Source organism: Anser brachyrhynchus (genome assembly GCF_964034855.1).
Source record: "Anser brachyrhynchus genome assembly, chromosome: 2".
Lineage (NCBI taxonomy): Eukaryota > Metazoa > Chordata > Aves > Anseriformes > Anatidae > Anser > Anser brachyrhynchus.
Genome location: NC_137695.1, coordinates 36192518 through 36209937, shown reverse-complemented (window position 1 = coordinate 36209937; position 17420 = coordinate 36192518). Strand labels below are relative to the sequence as shown.

Genomic DNA, 17420 nt, shown 5'->3' with positions numbered 1-17420 from the left:
CTACTTTATGTCTTCAAGAACTTTTACAACAGGAATAGTTGCTTAAACCCCCTGCAATTACTTTAGGAATCTATTTAAATATTACCTAGACGGTCGTAATTTGTCTGGGCCATATAGCGATGGTGCTCTAAGGTTTGTCGGCTTTTGTTCAGTTTTATGACTTGCTAGTATATCTGGATTGTTGCTGTCTTGAACGAGTGGTTTCAGTTGACTGAGGAGCTGCATAGACTGAGGAAGCAAATTACTATTTCTTGAGGGTCGGGAACGGATTTTTTTTTTTTTTAATCAAGCACCTACGAGTGTGCGGAGATCTTTTAGCTCCAGAGGACGGTGACAAAACCTAGCTTTATCTCAGGGCTCAGAAGAAACCGTAAAGGTGAGCGCATGGGGGGGGGGGGGGGGGTGACGGACATGAGAGTCGCCTTCGTGCCACCGGGCCGCTTCCACCCCCCCTTAGACAAGGCTGTTCCCTACCTGGCTGCATGCGGGAGAGCTTACTTCACCCGGGCTGCTTTTTGCATCCTCCCTTCTTTTTGCTGCATGCTTAGCTAGCAGAGTCTTGCACAAAGGAAAGGCAAAACGAGGGCTGGGAGAAGAGCGACAGCTAATGCTTTCATCCCGGGTATGTGTATGCTGGGAGGAGGGGGGGGGTAGACTTTGAACCCGGGCTTAGTGGGAGCCGTTAGCTTTTTATGATGTAACATTGTCGTGCACGGCCTTTTCTTCCCGTTTGCATCTGCATGGAGAGGCGAGAGCTGCCTGGAGGGGAGGTTATGATGATATTTCTCTCTCGTTTTCATTAACCCACCCGAGTCTGGCCGGGGGGCGCGGAGGGGGTGCCGGCGGGGTGTGCGGGCGGGCGGGCGGGCGGGCGAGAGGGATGCTGTAGTCACGTCTCTGGTTTTATTTTCGTAGCGGGATCCTTGCGTTAAAGACCACGGCTATGGGGAAAGTAATAATTAGCGCCTGAGAACTGCTCTGTGGTTTAGGTAGTTTCATGTTGTTGGGGCTCCACCTTTCTCTCTACAGCACGAAACTGCCTTAATTACTTCAGTTGATATCATCACCAGGTATGCTTGGTGCGAGGGTCCTTTGTGCCCGAAGAAATCTTAAAGCTGAAGTTATCTGTAGGCGTCAAGTCCCAATGCCATTGTTCCCCATCTGCAACGGAGGCTCCTTTGATTCCTCAGATAAACACGGCAGCCGAGGGGGGAAGCTTGACAAGTTCTTCAAGGTTAGCTAGCTCCTAAGCGAGTCCCTGCCTGCTTGCGGGATTTTAATATGCCTCGTAGGCTGCATTCAAGGTCAGGTGCGTTTTTGCGTTCTGCTCGGCCCGGGTCGAGCTCGGGAGGGGGACGGGAGGGGGTGGGGGTGGGGGGGCTGCTTTTCTTTTGCTGTCCGGATTTATCAAAACCCAGCCAGCAGAAAGCTCTCGGCCTCCCGGGGGAGGGAAGAGCCCGACTCTGCCTGCGCCGCTCCGCTCCGCACCACTCCGCGCACCAACGCCGGCAAGGCCCACGCGTGCCGGGGGCTGCCGGCCCCTCCGGCGGCTCTCCCCCAGGTAGCCCGCCCCCCGGGCTGGCCGCTGGTTCCCTGGGGAACCCTGGCGGAAAGGCTCCGAAACCCCGCTCCGCCGTCGGGGGCCGCTCCCCCGGGGCTCTCCGCGGGCTGGGCGCCCGGGGGCGGCGGCTGCCCCGCGGCCCACAAGGCCTCGGTTACGATCACGATTGCGGCGAGCCCGGGGCCGCTCTTCCGCGGCGGCGGAACAGGCAACAGCGACCTCTCCGGGCCCTCCGCCGCCGCCGCCGCCTTTTGTGTCCGCCTCCCGCCCGCTCCTCCGGGCCCGCTGCCCGCCGCCCGCCCGGGGGGCAGCCCCGCCACCGGGGTGCCCGGGAGAGCAGAAAGGCTGACGCAGGAAAGGGCAGGAAAAGTCACGCGTCTGGGGCTTGTTTTCTTTTTTCTTTCTTTCTTTTTTAACTAATGACTTCGATTATTTTTGCTGAAAAAAGAAAAAAAAAAAACTTTTTCGAAACTCCGAACTGGGCTGCAGGCACTCAGAGTAGTTAGAGAGCGGATTTTAGCCAGACCTACCCTAGCTGGATCATCGCAGGAGACGCCTCGGCTGGGTCAGCAGCAGATGTCTACGCTGCAGTCCAATATAAGTGTTTGTGTCTGCCTCTGTACACACTGTGCGTCTGTCTTGGCTCTGTGTACATATGCGGGTGTATTTACAGGGCACATGTGTGTGCGTGCGTGCCTCTCCAGCCTTTACACACAGGTTTGCCTCTGTCCATTTGCATCGCATCACTCTGATTTTTGGACCGCTTCCCCCAAACTCTGAATCATTTTTTCTGCCCGCCGTGCCAAAATACCTCTGCGCGCTGGTAGCACCGGCAGGAAAAGGCGATCCTGAACTTCCCGTTCAGCGGGGATCGCGAACGGCCGCGCAATCCTGCGCCGGGGCTCCGCGGTGCGCTGCTGCTGGAGCTGCGCGCACCGATGCCCCCCGCCTAAAAATCCCGGGGTCCTCCTTCCTCTCGGAGCCGGGGCTCACTGCTAACGGCGTGGGAGCTCCACTATTTTGATCACACCGGGATGGAGCTCAGGGAGCGTTTTGGTTCAGCCGCGGGAGGTACGGCAGGGCTTCGTTCCTGGAAAGTGCGATTTGGTATTGCGATTTGATGGGAAGGGCGATTTCTGGGCTGCTTGGGGTGTGCTGCGCCCAAGCGTGTAAAGTGGCCAAAATGCCGAAATAATTCGCAATGCAAAGTGTACGAAGCCCGTGGTACCCCCCACGAGCTGTGGTGGCTCGTATGCAAAATGTACTTTGGGGAAAACTGGGTCTAGAAGGACGAAAAAGGAGGCGAATGCTCCAGTGTTATTATCTACAACGTGACCGCGTGAAAAATGTCTGTAATTATTTGCCGTCTTTTAACTCTTGCTCTCTGTACTCCCTCTCCCGCCGCTTGGCTGCTGGCAGTGAACAAATTCAGAATTTTACAGGGAAATAAAAATACAGGCGCGTTCTTTAAGACGTTATTGTTATTGTTATTCATTTGCTATTAGTTTTGGTGAGGAACCAAAAAAATGAAACCCGCTGCAAGTTGAGAACCCAAATTCGAATATAAACATCCAGGACTCCTGCAGCTAAGATTATTTTTTTCTGAATGGAAAAAGGAAGTTCTACAATCACATTTCACCACAGCTGACTCCTTACTAATAAATACAAATGACGTCGAGTTCCGTCTTTCCAGGAAAGAAATACAATTATTTTTTTCTATTACGGCGTGTCTATACAATGGCCACAAAAAAATAACAGAGGCGATCTTTATTTGCATTTTTTAAATGGTTAGAAAATAACGGGCTCCCTGTTTGCAGAGATCTTGTAACTGTTCTGTAATTTTCTAACTATAATACGGGATAATAGTTTCATTATGGGCCTTTGTAATCCTGAATGGGGAGAGAGCGTTGTTAAAATAGGATCTCCGTAAGATTTCTGATTAAACCGTTGGGAAGACATGAAAAGAAAAAGCGAGAAAGAGAGAGGGGAGAGAGGGAGAGAGAGAAGGGAAGAGGCAGCCCACATAGCGATGTAAAACTAATTAGAACCACACTTTTGCACACACAATATTTACACGTGATTTTAATTATTGCCTCAGCCTTCCCTGCGATTCGCGAGGCTCTAATAAATATATTTCGACCAAATCGAGCGGAGATTCTTCTCGTGCCCCCCACCCGGATCCTGCAGGCTTCTTGGCCAGCCCCGGGGAGAAGCGGGCTGCGTGGCCGCCGGAGAAAAGCCCGGACCCGCGGGCACGTTTGCGAGCAGCTCAGCCCCTGCTTTAATTCCTAACACTGGACTTGGATCTGGCCGCGGCTTTACTTTCCCCTCGCTCGCCCTCCCCTCCTTCCGTGGGGGGACCGCAGCCTGGTGCCTAGGGGCTGGTGCCGCTCGCGTGTGCCCTGCGGCAAATAAATAACTATATTCGCACATAAATATTTTGGGGTCGGCAGAATGCGGTGCGAGCGAATGCAAGCGCCCCTTTTATAGCCGCCCCGGCAAGCAGGGTGCCTTTCGGCAGCGGGGAAGACAGGGCTTTTTCTCCCCTTTCCCCCCGCTGCTTCGCTGCATATTGAAGGATTAATCGTGGCGAGAAAGCCCGGCCAGCCCCGCGGCCCCTCTCCCCCGGGGGGGTCCAAGGGCAGGACGGGGAGGACGAGGAGGGTGTTTCGGTCTTGAGGATGAGGAGGGGGCTTCGGTGATGAGGATGAGGAGGGGGTTCGGTCACTGCCGCCCTCGGTGAGCCCGGCGAGGGGGCGAGCCCACAGCCGGCCGCCCCGGTCCTCCTCCGGCCTCGGCGAGGGGATGCGTTGAATTTGACTTTTCTCTGCTTAGCCCGGGACTGAACGGAACGGGATTATTTACAGTGATCTCCCAAACTAAACACAATGGTATAATTTAACCTTTCCGAGCACTCGTAAATTTTTACTGCTGTGAAACACAGCGATGCAAATGAGCGCGCTCATAGTTACTGACTTAATAACAACCCCGTGGCTCCCGAAACAATAACTCCTTATGAAATATAATAAATATATATTTAAATACAGTATACCGCAAGTGCTATTTTCCTTTTTTTTTATTGCTTCAATTATTGTATAATTTTATGTGAAGGTCTCCGATCGGGAGGGGTTTTGTTTTGTGATTTTTATTTTTTTTCTCGCAGGAAACACGACCCACTGATGGGATGATTAACTGTGATATAAAATAGTCCGCTTAAACGAAAAAAAAAAATAAAATAAAGGGGGGGGGGGGAGGGAGGAGGGAAAGAAAAAGGGGGAGAGGCCGTGAGGCGGAATCTGATCTTTTAATCTCAGTTGGCCGCAATTAAAACAAACTCCGCCGTATAACTCGCGTATCCCTTTGCATAAAAACATATGGCCTCGCTATAAAAATGATGGCTGGAGAACACTGCCCCGTTAATAGCCCGCGGACTGATTTATACTTTATTGTTCTGCTCCCCCCCCCCCACGTGACCGGGGCAGCCAATGGGCGCCGGGGCTGCCCCCAACTTATTACTGACTCTACTTCTCCGCCGGCACCGAGTTGGTGCGGGGAAGCCCCGCAGCCCCGAATTGCGGCGGGTCCGGCGCCCCCGCCGCGCCGAGCCGCGCCATGTCGGCCCCCGGGACCCTCAGCAACTACTACGTGGACTCCTTCCTGGTGCCGGAGGGGGACGAGCTGGCGGCGCCCCGCTACGCCCCCCCGCCGCTGGGGCCGCCGCCGCCTCCTCCTCCTCCTCCGAGGCCGGCGGCGCTGGGCGAGCACCCCGAGCTGGCCCCCTGCAGCTTCCAGCCCAAGGCGCCCGTCTTCGGCCCCCCCTGGAGCCCCGCGCACCCCGGCGGCGCCAGCGGCGTCCCCGCCGTCTACCACCCCTACGCGCACCACCAGGCGCCCGTGGCACCGCCCGACGGCAGGTACATGCGTTCGTGGCTTGAGCCTGTGCCGGGCTCCTTGTCCTTCCCCGGGTTACCTACCAGCAGGCATTACGGCATTAAACCTGAACCGCTGGCGGCCAGAAGGGGTGACTGTACCACGTTTGACACTCACACTTTGTCTCTGTCTGATTATGCTTGTGGTTCTCCTCCAGTTGATAGGGATAAGCAAAGCCACGAAGGCGCATTCTCTGAAAGCAATGGAGAAAGTGAGGCAAACGGAGAGAAACCCCAGATCGATCCAAGTAAGTGGCACCGCGAAGGGCAATGGACTTCATTCAGGGCGCCGCGCCGGCCGCGGGGAGGTGTCGAGGTGCCGGGGCTAATGACTTGCCGAGAACCGCCTGCTGCAGCTGGGAGCCGCCCGAGAAAGGCAGCGCTGCCTTTCGTGGGCTCTGCTGGCATCCAGGACGGCTCCAGCATCCCAGGCTGCAAGGAGGACAAAAACCCCACTCTGCAACTGCAACTTAAAGGAGAAAAAAATAAATAAAGCCCCCCCCATCCCCAGCCCAGCTCCCGAGCAAACTCCGCGGGACGGGCTCGCATCTTCCTGCTGCGCCGCGCTCACGGGCGTGAGCGAGGGACGGGGAGAGGGTGCCTGGGAAGCACTGGATGTGAATCTGATTTTTTTGTGACCTGGGGGGGATTATCGCGGGGCTGGGAGCAGAAACCTCGCCACTGACTCGGTGCCCTCCTCCCCCCTCCGTGGAAAATGCTGGGCCGGGTGCTCCCGGGGCTGCGGGACCGGTAGCAGGGCACCTCGGAATTGCTACTGCTAACAACGCTATGCAAATAAAGGTCTGAAGCAGCCCAGGCTTTAATTGTGCCGGCCGCAGACTGGCTCGCCAGCTCCTTGGGTCTTGCCAGTGATGACACGGGAGAAGGTCGAAAATTAAAAAGAGAAACAATTTCAACGACACGCTGCTCTGGCTGGGCACTCCCCGGGCTGGCCGTTTGAGGGGGGGGGAGTATGTGGGGAGGACAGGAAGGAGGGAGGGAGCTAGCAGGGAGAGGAGGCGAAAGAGGATTTTAAAATTGCATCCTCCGAACAATAAAAAAGGGCGAAAGGAGGCGGGGGCGGCGGGGCTGTGCCGCGTGTGGTTCCGTGTGACCTCTCTCTGCTTTGAGCCCATTGTGCCCCACCGTCCCGCATGTCTGGGGCAACGAGAGCCACGTCGTAAACCCCAAAATCGGGACACCTAGGCGGGACCCTAAAAAAGTCAGGGCACCCCTCGGTGGTCCTGCATGCTGTTCTCCCGACAGCCCCCTCCCGCCCCCCCCCCCCCCCGCCCCCCCGAGCCTGAACTTCTCCCGCTGTTTCCCTTGCAGATAACCCCGCTGCAAACTGGCTCCACGCAAGGTCCACCAGGAAAAAGCGATGCCCTTACACCAAGCATCAGACGCTGGAACTGGAAAAGGAGTTTCTGTTCAATATGTATCTCACTAGGGACCGTAGATACGAGGTGGCCAGACTCCTCAATTTAACTGAGAGACAAGTGAAAATCTGGTTTCAGAATAGGAGGATGAAAATGAAGAAAATCAACAAAGACCGAGCGAAGGACGAATGATGGTGATACGCGGGTTACACTGAAAATGCGTACAGTAAAACAAAAACAAAGTTAAAAACAACAACAACAAAAAAATCCTCCCCTCGAGCCCTGCCATGCAATGCGTCTGGGTCCAGGCCTCATTTTTTTTCCATGGCATATTCTGGTTATGATTGTACCTTGATTGTCACTGTAGCATGGAGAGGCCAGTTTGCCAGGAGAGGTACAGTAAGACTTTTAATTTTCTAATAGGAAAGAAAAAGGGGGCATTAGCACGAAAAGGCTGTCTAGCTGGCTTGTATAAATCTACCTGTTTCTTTACTTATGAAAAAAAAAAAAAAAGAACAGAAAAAACTACCTTTTCATAATGCACAACTATTTACGGACTGTATAGTTTAGTCTACGTAGTTAATTTTATTCGCTCTTTGCGCGGCAGAGAGATCTCTGCTTTAATACTTGAACACTGTGTTTTATTGTGGTAATTATGTTTGTGACTCAATTTATGTGCTTGGGTGCTGTACCGGATGTAATTGTGTAAGCTAGAATTCAATTTGAACTCAGGTTGTTTATTATAAAAATTGCATAGAGTATAGCTCTGTAGTGTATTAAGTCTTTTCTGTATAATTAGACAGTTAACCTTTGATTGTAAAATATATATATTATATATATCCCAATTTAAACACACAAAAAAAATTAGAAAAGAAGTTTGTCCGGGATGTCTGGGAATTACGGTTCTCAAAATATTTCGAAGCAAGTCGTTTTAGTATGCACAGTTGATATATATATAGTACTGTCTTTGTCAGTTGTATATATAATCTATATATTAAAAAGTAAATAAACAGACTAGCTTAAATATTGTTTTTGCACCAGTGAGCAGTTATCAGATTTCGGAGCTATACGTATATGTGAAAAGGGTAACTACCTATGGTTTACGTTTTAATTTTAATCGAATAATTTGATGGTTATTGTAATGAAGGTTAATTTTATTGATAATAAATTATACGCTATAAAAACCTACATTTGGTTATTGTAAATTTTTATCGCTTAGAAAAAAATAAATCTGGGAAGTGATGTCGATGCAGAACGTACACTGTCTATTTTGAAATGGTTACCTCATGGCCTACTGACCAAATCGTTGTGTTGAAATGATATTTAACTTTTTGCCAAATAAAATATATTGATTCTTTTATATTTTGTGATGTTTTAAGATTATTAAGAAGGGTTCTTCCATGTCCCACCGAAAATCACCAGCAGACGTGGCAGGGCTGCGGAGGCGAGGCGAGCGTTTTCGTTAAGCCTCAGCCAAGGCAAACTTACCGCCCTATAAACGCAGCTCGGGAAAATATGGGGCTTATTTTGGTCCTAAACGGGCCGATGTGGGTCCTAAACGCCTTCGATTCACGGAGAGGAGACATAACTCCCCGCTCCCGGATATAATTTCGTAAGCTGGCTTTAGCGATGTAAAAAGGAAGCCCTGGCAGATAGGAGCGGGGGCATAGGCTGAAGTTAACGCGTTTTTAATAAATTCCTCTGGCAGGGCGGGGGGGGCTCCGACCAAACCAAAATGTCCAACTTCCTTGAGTGCGGACAGTAGTGTAAATCCGATTAGGCAGCGACATTTAAACCGAGATGGTTAATTAGTCTCCGAGAAAATGCCCAGAACTAAGTGTTCTTCAGTAAGCTTTGTGAAAGGCTCGCCTTGCCCGTGCGCTCATTTTAAATTCCCTTCTAGAGATAATTGCCCATGCAAAATATGCTATTTAAAACACCACCCATTTTTTTCCTTCCCTTGCCTTCACGTTTGAGATTTTTTTTCCTTTTAAATGTCCCGTGGCAAATAAAAACAACCCGTTGCTTTTTACTAGCGCTTCAGATTATATATGTATGTATATAGATATAGGTACAGATAATTTTTTCTGACAATTATGGTGGAATTTATGGTGTCAATATTACTCGGTGATTTAGCCGAGGGAGAGAGATGGGCTGGCAGCCGGCTAGAGCGGAGAAGGCAAAATAGGATTATTATTTTTTAATATATTTTTAATTTTTTTTTAACCAGAAGGAAGGTTTCTTCGGAGTGGAAGATTTCCACACACACCCCCATTGCACCCACCCCTCCCCCGCTGCCCCAAGCCAAACCAAGCTCAGCAACAAAAGAAAATAGTGAAGTCTGTGAGCTTGCTGAATTTTTCCCTTGTTTTGGGCAGACATCTTACTGCTCGGGGTGAATGTCCTCCATAATCTGATCCCCAGCGCGCTCCTGCGCCACGCCGCCCCGTGTTTGCAAATATGTCGAATAACAATAAAAGCCGCCTTGGTTTACGGACGTCCACTTACCTATGTATCTACTTAAAGCAAAATAAGACGGAGCACACTTATGGTCTTGGCTGAAGTTGTTGTTAGGAAAATTCAGAGCCATACAGTGCAATAAAAGAAAATGACTGCTGTAACCGTTTATGGGGTGTAAAACGCTGCAGGGCTCAAGACAAAACTTAGGGAACCGGCAAGAAGTTTACAGATGTGCAGAACTGTGGGGGAAAAAAAAATGCTTTCGGCTTCACCTTAAAAAAAAAAAAATAAAAGAAATCCGGGCTAAGATTTGATGAGTTCTAATTAGTGAAAGGGAGCTCGTTCTGGTGTGCACACACACAAAAAGCCCCTAATTGATCCCTGAGCCAGTATTTGGGGATGCTGGGACGCCCTCTGTTGTTGCAGACAGAGGCAACTTCAAAGAATCAGCATTAAGAGTGTGTAATAAATGACGGGTCTGCAAACTGTCTGGAATTCGGCTCTTAATGAGTTTACAACTGTCCAGCCACAATTAAGATTTTCCACAAAAGCCTTTTCATTTGTTTTGTCTGGCTGTTTTAGATAAAGCGGGCGAGCGGAAATAACAACCTTTTATTGGCCTTCCCCTGCTTAAATCCAGCCCGGGCGGCGGACATTTATCTTGCCGGGAGCTGGCGGGGCCGGGGCGCGGGACCGGGCGGCGGCGGCGGGGCTGCGGCGGCGGCGGGGCGGCGGCAGGTGGCGCTCCGAGCCCGCGGAACGGGCCCGCCGCCCGCCATCAAGCGCTCGGCCACCTCCCCGACAGCTCCTAAAATGTCGACTTTGAGGGAGCATAACTCGGGCTGAACACGCTCATTTCTTCCCCACTAAGACCGATAATTGCCTTTCTTTTTCCATCCTTCCCCCCCCCCCTTTTTTTTTTCTCCCTTATCCCCCGCTTATTATGGCACGAGTGGGATGGCATCACTCTGTGCAGCAACAGCAAAGGTAAAAACTTGCTCTGCACCACGGCCGTATCCTGCGTTTATTATTCTCAAAGCCCCCCATGCGTTTCCTACTAATTCACAGAGCCGGATGGAGCCCTGTCACACAAGTGCCAGCTCATCTTCCCCTGTCCTCAAACCTTCGCCCTTCCCTGGCGAAGCTCTGAGCCTGCCAACAGGGTGTCCTGAAGGGCTGGTGAGAAAGGAAATATTGGAAAACTGCGGGGAATTCAAGGGTTCGGGCAGGACGGAAAGAAAATCACGGCTCGACGGTGCTTCTCGGGTCTGCCTCGATCAGCCCAGGAGAAGAGGGGACGAGGAGGGAGCCTCGACCGCAGAGAGGGTCGCAAGGCAAAGGGATTTCGAGAGAAACCCGGCCGGCGTGCCTGGAGACGCAGCCGTGCGGGGAGGCGGCAGTGCTGCAAAGCTTTAATTTGAAAATTATTTACCGGCGAGTGAAATTTTTCAACAGCTGTCTTTGATCCAAATAAAAAAGCCCTGCTTGCGTCCTCAGCAATTTCAGCTCTGTGGGACCCGCTGTAATTATATTATACAGATGCTAGCAGTCATGCTCTGCAAACTTGACGGGTCTCTCAAAGTCATTCCTAACTTCTGCTGCCCTGCTATTTTGATTTCCCCCGGTCGTTTTCGTAGTTTTTCTCCCGTTTGCTTTTGTTGGCTTTAGCGTCTCGACAATGAGATTTAGTGGGGAATTCTGGTGCATTTTCAGACGCCGGTTGCCAAAAGAGAGGGGGAAAAAGTAATTGGAAAGAAAATAGAGGCAGGAGGGAAGGAAGCATAAAATGTGGTCTGAAGTATGAACGTTGTATTTTTCAAGTTAAAGTCAGACAAGTAAATAAATCGCTGCATAGTACCCTGTAAGAGAACTACTTTCTCTGCGTTTTATTTACATTTCCTTAAATCAAAGCCAATATCTTACCATCGAAATTCAGCATCGGAAAGGAATGCGAGCACTGTGCTATTTTTTCCCCACCCTATTTCAAAGATTTAATTCTTTCTAGGGATGAAGAGTAACTGCCACTCCCTGCTTTCTAATAAGAGCATTCCTATCAAATGTTTGCCTACAATGGCATTGTTAAACTTACTATGATTAATTATTTTTTTTCCTTGGGCAGTAAAATTATATTAAAATTAAAAAGTGTTTATGCATCGTCATACTAAGTAATAACTTGGCACAGCGTGCTCCATTATAATCGTGGATAAATTACGGCGAGAACAGATTCCAAAACAACAAAATCCTGTCTAGTAGGAACCACATCAAGATACTGCTTAACACACAAGCCATAACCGTGGAGTGCTCCCAGGTCGCTTATAACTTATGAGCACCGTTTTATCACTACCTTTTACTTCCCGGAAAAGCTCAGAATGCAAAGAGAGGTAGTCCGTCTCTTCCACGAAAAAAAATAAATACAGTGAATCCTGGAGGATTATTTTTAAAGCGTGTGAGAATATTGCGGTGACGGAAACCTTGCAATCTGTGCTCACTCTCTGTTTCCTCGACTGAAAAAAAAAAAGAAATAACAAAATGCATTCAAATGAAAAGTGCGTTTTCAGGCGCCGGGGATCCGGCGTTGTTTTGTAGGCGACAAAATGAGACATTTAGGGGGCTATTTCAGAGGCAGCGTTATGCTGCTGTTTGACCAACACGCAGAGGGAGGGGGAAGTAAATAAAGCTGTGGGGACCGATGTCTGGGTCTCCTTTTAAGATTTATTCGGTGAAGGCTTTTTGAGATTTTTTTTTTTGACGGGTTGGCAGAAAAAAAAAAACAAAAAATAAGCTGCAAGCGAAATATTAAAAAAGGCGGCGGTACAAAACAGGCACGCAAAGCTAAACACATGAAAGTGCATATTTTACAGAGACCCCGAAATACACTCGCCCGACTAATCTATTCGGTTCTATATTATCAATATTTAAGTCTAGACATTGGTTATATTTGCTGTTCCTTTCTTCTTGCATCTTGGTATGTTGTCACCAGAGGAGCAATTTATTGGTCTAATGTCATCTACTTCAGGCTCTTTGATCTTCTTAGTCGTCGTCTTGTTTGCTTCGCGTTCGTTTAACTTCTTGGGCCTTTATTCCTTTCCAGCAGCCTCTTCTGCCGGCGTGTTCCCCCCTTGTGCTTCGCAACCGCAGGGATATTGTCTAATATTGGAATAAATGAACGAAGGAGCCTCTTTTTGCAGATTCCCCCCTGCGCCTGCGAATAACGACTGCTTTTTCACGTGCTTAACACTTGGCAAATATCTAGATAGAGCCGCCACATTTGCATACTCGGAAGCACCAATATCTCAGGGACCTCGCCGCAGAGAATTTACTCGCTTCTGTCAGTATCCTATATTCATGGGGCTGCAATAACCGCGCATAAAGAGTCCCAAAGGGTGCGTGCGTGCTGGAGGTGTGTGTGTGTGGGGAGAGGGGCTTCCACGTTTACAAAACGTAAAGTTTAGGGTCCGTGCGAAATATCACCAAGAACAATTTTAACTGGTGAGAAAGTCTTTGTACACGGGGCACCAAACTATAATTGAAAGGAGAATTTCCGGGGCAATTCCATTGTGCTCCTTCCAGTTTATGATGTGCAATACAGGCAGGCAGTAAAAGCTGTCTTTACCAGGACTCCCTGTCTGAGGGAAGGAAACTCATTTTACGATCCGTTTAAAGGAAGGGCACGGTGCAGCATCCTCAATGGAGAGCCATTCTCATTGTTGGGAAGCCGAGTGTTTAGAAAAGCAGCAACGTTCCCCGCGGTCCGAGCGTAACGTTGCCGCCTCTCGCTGAGGACTGGAAGGTGCGTACGACGGAAAGGTAAAGGGGGCATTTAGGAAAAAAAAAATAAGCTGAGAACTGAAGCGATTTGAAGGCTATTCCTTTAATTTAGGGAGTTTGCTTTTCCTTTTCCTTTTTTTTTTTTTTTAAGGGATTTTTTTTTCTTTCTTTTAAGGCGTCCAGAAAGTTGCTTCCCTGCATACTTTCCCTTTCCCCGATTTTTTTGCTGTTTTACTTTTCTGCCGGGGGGCGGGCTGTGCTGTTTCCCAAGGGGAACCGGAGGCTCGGGGTCCCTCGAGGAGGGCTCCCCGCTTTGCCCCGTCGCTCTAGGACCGGCGGCGGTGGGCGTGGCGGGACCGGGAGGACACCCCAACAGCCCCCCAGCATTTTAGGGATCTTCTGCGGGGCGACAGAGCGATAATAAGACTAAGTCATACCAACACCGAGCTCTTTAACTCCTTTAAAGCTTTTTTATTATTATTTTTAATTCCCCCTCCCCGTCTAACGAGGACCACATGGCTTAAGCCCTCCCTGCGGCAGTGGAGCGGGGCGGGGGGGGAGCCGAGCGCCCTCCCCCGTTCCGGGAGCGGCGGCGGGGCCGTCGGGGGCCATCGGGGGCCGTCGGGGGGCCGGGGGCTGCGCCTCGACGGCGCGGGGCGGCGGCGGCCCCGTCCATGGCCGGGCACCGGCGGGCCGCGGCCGGCACCACCTGTGAGGCGGGCGGGGATTGGCGGGCGGCGTCATATGACCGGTCACGTGCTGGAGGCAGCTCAGTCCAAAAGAAAATGGGGTTTGGTGTAAATCTGGGGGGGTAATGTTATCATATATCACGCTACCTCGTAAAACCGACACTGAAGCCTGCCGGACAACAAATCACAGGTCAAAATTATGAGCTCTTCGTATTATGTGAATGCGCTTTTTAGCAAATATACGGCGGGGGCTTCTCTTTTCCAAAATGCAGAGCCTACTTCTTGCTCCTTTGCAAGCAACTCCCAGAGAAGCGGCTATGGACCAGGCGCGGGTGCCTTCGCCTCCTCCATGCCCGGCTTGTACAATGTGAACAGTACCATATATCAAAGCCCGTTCTCTTCCGGATACAGCCTGGGCTCTGATGCCTACAACCTGCATTGTTCCTCTTTTGATCAGAACATTCCCGTCCTCTGCAATGACCTAACCAAACCCAGCTGTGAGAAAGCGGAGGAAAGCAACCTGCACAACCAGGCTGAGGCTAATTTCCGGATATACCCCTGGATGAGGTCTTCAGGTAGGGGCAAGCGGAGAAAGAGGGCTGGAGCTGTGGCAGCCAGGCAAAGCGTGTCGCCAAAATTACTGTCAGCACAGCCTTTATGGTTTTAATTATAGCCGAGGCGCCATTGCGTAGAAAGCCCGTGGCATTGTATGTAAATGAGTATCATAAAACTTTTTATTGCCCAATTAATGGGTTCTAGCCTCGTAAATTTATTTAACTCCATTCGCTATGGAATTTTAGCATCGAGTTTATTTGCGCTGTTTGCTAGAGGAGCGTGGAGAGTTGGCTGCGTGCTCTCCGAGCCCCCTCGGGTGAGTGTCTCCCCTACCCTCTGCCCAAGTCGGGCAAGGAAATCTCCCGCTTGCTGGGGGAGGCAGAGGGGAGAGGGGCGCTCAGGAGCGGGGGACGGGCTGCTGAGGGCTTCGCCGGCCCACGCCGCTGAGCCACGCCGCCCTCATCCCCCTGCCCTTTCCACGGAGATAAGAATCTATAGAAATGGACTAAACAGGAAAACGGGGCGGGGGGGGGGGGGGGGGGGAGGAGAGGCTGGGGGGAGGCTGGGGGCGAGAGTGTGTGAAAAACGAGAGCTCTCTTCTGGAGCTAAATGCAATGTATTGTTTACGGGCCGGGCGGGGTAGGGGGTGGGGGGTGGAGGGAGCCCCCGACATTAAAATAAAATAAATACAGCCCAGCCTTCCAGATTTTTATTTCCCCTTGCGAAACGCCGAAGTCTGGAAGGTTTTAGGGAAATACATCGCCTGGGGGAAAGTTCCTCCTCCCAAAAGCAATTTCCTCCCCCACCTCCTCTCCTGAATGCTTTCTCTCCACTTTTCCTATGTCTCAAGCAACTTAATTTTTGCTCTGCCTGAGTAGGACAGGTCGTGTAGCTGAAATGTCTTTGTTAGGGCAAAGTGTGTAGGGGGGTGGAAGTGAGAGAAGGGAATTATTCACTCTCGCTTGGACGGTTTTTATTTTTGGTTGGTTGGCTGGTTGGTTTGTTGTTGTTGTTGCTGTTTTTTTTTTATTTTATTATTATTATTATTATTATTTAAAAAAATAAAGTAGAAATAGGGGAGAAAAAAAGAAAACTTTCCTCTTCTCTTTCTGCCTAACTCCTGGACTTGTGTGCCTGCTTTCAGGTCCAGATAGGAAGCGAGGGCGCCAGACCTATACCCGCTACCAGACCCTGGAGCTGGAGAAGGAATTCCACTTCAATCGCTATCTGACTCGGCGGCGGAGGATAGAGATCGCCCATGCCCTCTGCCTAACGGAGAGGCAGATCAAAATCTGGTTCCAGAACCGGAGGATGAAGTGGAAGAAGGAGCATAAGGAAGAGAGCTCCAGCACTCCGGCTCCCAACGAGCCCACGTCAGCAGCAGCGTCTGTTGAGAAAGTGGAAGAAGACGAAGAAGAGGAGGACTAGGGAGTCCCACTCGAGGAAGCAATCTCTTACTATAATGTATGCACGTGACAGTTATAAAAGCTCCCTTTAAAGGAAAAAAAAAAAAAGACACTTTTTATTTAAAAAAAGTCAGTTCCCTTTAATAATCATCTTGCAAGCGAGCGTTTGCAAACATTAAAGCGTTTCTTGGGTTGGTTTTCCAGCCCTCTCTCCACTCTCCCGTCCTCCCTAAACGTGCCCTGTGCCGAACCCTTCGGTAGTATCTCCTAAGAGCATCTTACAATCATTTGATTTTTCGTTCACCCAAGTTTGGGTGGGTTTGTCCAGGGGACATTTCAGTGGGAGAACTGCTGCTTGCACATAAAGTAAACGTGACCTTCCGAAGTAACTACCTGACTCAATAGTCCCAATCATATTGTAAGGGGAAAAGTGCATTAGGCTCACATTAAGAAAAACTACCTAATTTTGAATAAGTAGCTCTGCACTTCTTTTTTTTTTCTTCTTTTTTTTTTTAAATTTTGTTATTGTTAGAAAAGTATCATAACTAACAGCTACACTAACAAAAGGTTAAACAGCAAGTGAGGGAATAAAAGATGTTCCACAAACCACTACAGTCTACAGCAATGATTTGTACTACCTATTTTCCAGACTACCTATATATCTTGCTCCGCCTACCTATCTTCGAAAGTATACTGTATTTTAGTAGTCAAAAGAAGATAACGTACTAATGTGAATTGCAAAATGCTTTTAGAAACGTAAGTGTAATTGTTCGAAAAGCACGCATCAATAGCTTTGGTATAGAATTTGGTACCGAAAAGGCTGAATATATTTAAATTTAAAATAATATATTTATTCCAAAGCAATTATAAATGAAAACCATATGCTGCAATATATCTTTGTTCTCAAATCTTTACTATTCCGAGTGAGGAAGCAAACACATGCCAATATTGTACAAAGCGGTTTAATATCTTCCGTTCGCTTCTACCTTAGGCTGCCTCAGTTAAAGGCCGTTTTCGTATTATAGGCTGATCTTACTTAATATAGCTGAAAGTGTTCTTTGAAAAGTGAATTTAAATGACCATGTAACCACCTTTTAAAAAAAAACTGTTTGTCCTGGTTATCCGAATGTGCTAATATGTAATACCGTGAATTTTCCTACAATAGCAGATACTGTATATTTGAACGATTTTTTTTTGTCATTTATATTTGTCTTGGAGCTCATTTGTAAGATCATGTCATAAATTGGGAAGTATGTAATTAATTGGGAAAGTTTGTAGCATGATGTATTGTTAAGAACTCTGTATAAATCCGTCTCGAAGGTTTGGCTAAAGTTTATTCAAAAAATTGTATGTTACAATGTGTTTCGATGTGTTCGTTGTGAACATTTGGATATGCCGTGTAAGTATTGGAAGTGGAAAAAAAATGTCTGTGAACTCTCTTTGGAAGTGATACCGTGTTCAAGTATCTCCCACGATAAATGTGTTTTATGTTACACAGAAAATAAATATGCTCGTTGACAATGAATTGTGTTACTTTATTAGGGATACAGTTCGAAGGAAGCATAAAAAATAATTTACATGGACAAATAAAGAAATTAGACCACATGAATCTTTTTTTTTTTTTTTCGTAATCGGTATGAAAAAAAAAATAAAATCCAAGGTGATGAATGGAT

The 17420-nt window shown here is 49.0% G+C and overlaps 2 protein-coding genes across 3 annotated transcripts; both read left to right on the top strand.

The window, feature by feature from the left end:
- Positions 1-1353: 1353 nt before the first annotated feature.
- Positions 1354-8229, top strand: HOXA9 (homeobox A9). Of its 2 annotated transcripts, XM_080580993.1 has the most exons (3): positions 1354-5475; positions 5649-5738; positions 6823-8229. In XM_080580993.1, exons 1-3 carry the CDS (start codon positions 4953-4955, stop codon positions 7059-7061), a joined length of 852 nt encoding a protein of 283 aa, XP_080437119.1. In that variant the 5' UTR covers positions 1354-4952; the 3' UTR covers positions 7062-8229. The 2 variants fall into 2 exon arrangements, with proteins under 2 accessions (XP_080437119.1, XP_080437120.1); XM_080580994.1 differs by having other exon boundaries at positions 5046-5738.
- A 5603-nt stretch (positions 8230-13832) lies between these two features.
- HOXA7 (homeobox A7) lies at positions 13833-17272 on the top strand. Its single transcript, XM_080579651.1, has 2 exons — positions 13833-14361; positions 15486-17272. Exons 1-2 carry the CDS (start codon positions 13986-13988, stop codon positions 15767-15769), a joined length of 660 nt encoding a protein of 219 aa, XP_080435777.1. The 5' UTR covers positions 13833-13985; the 3' UTR covers positions 15770-17272.
- The last annotated feature ends 148 nt before the right edge of the window (positions 17273-17420 follow it).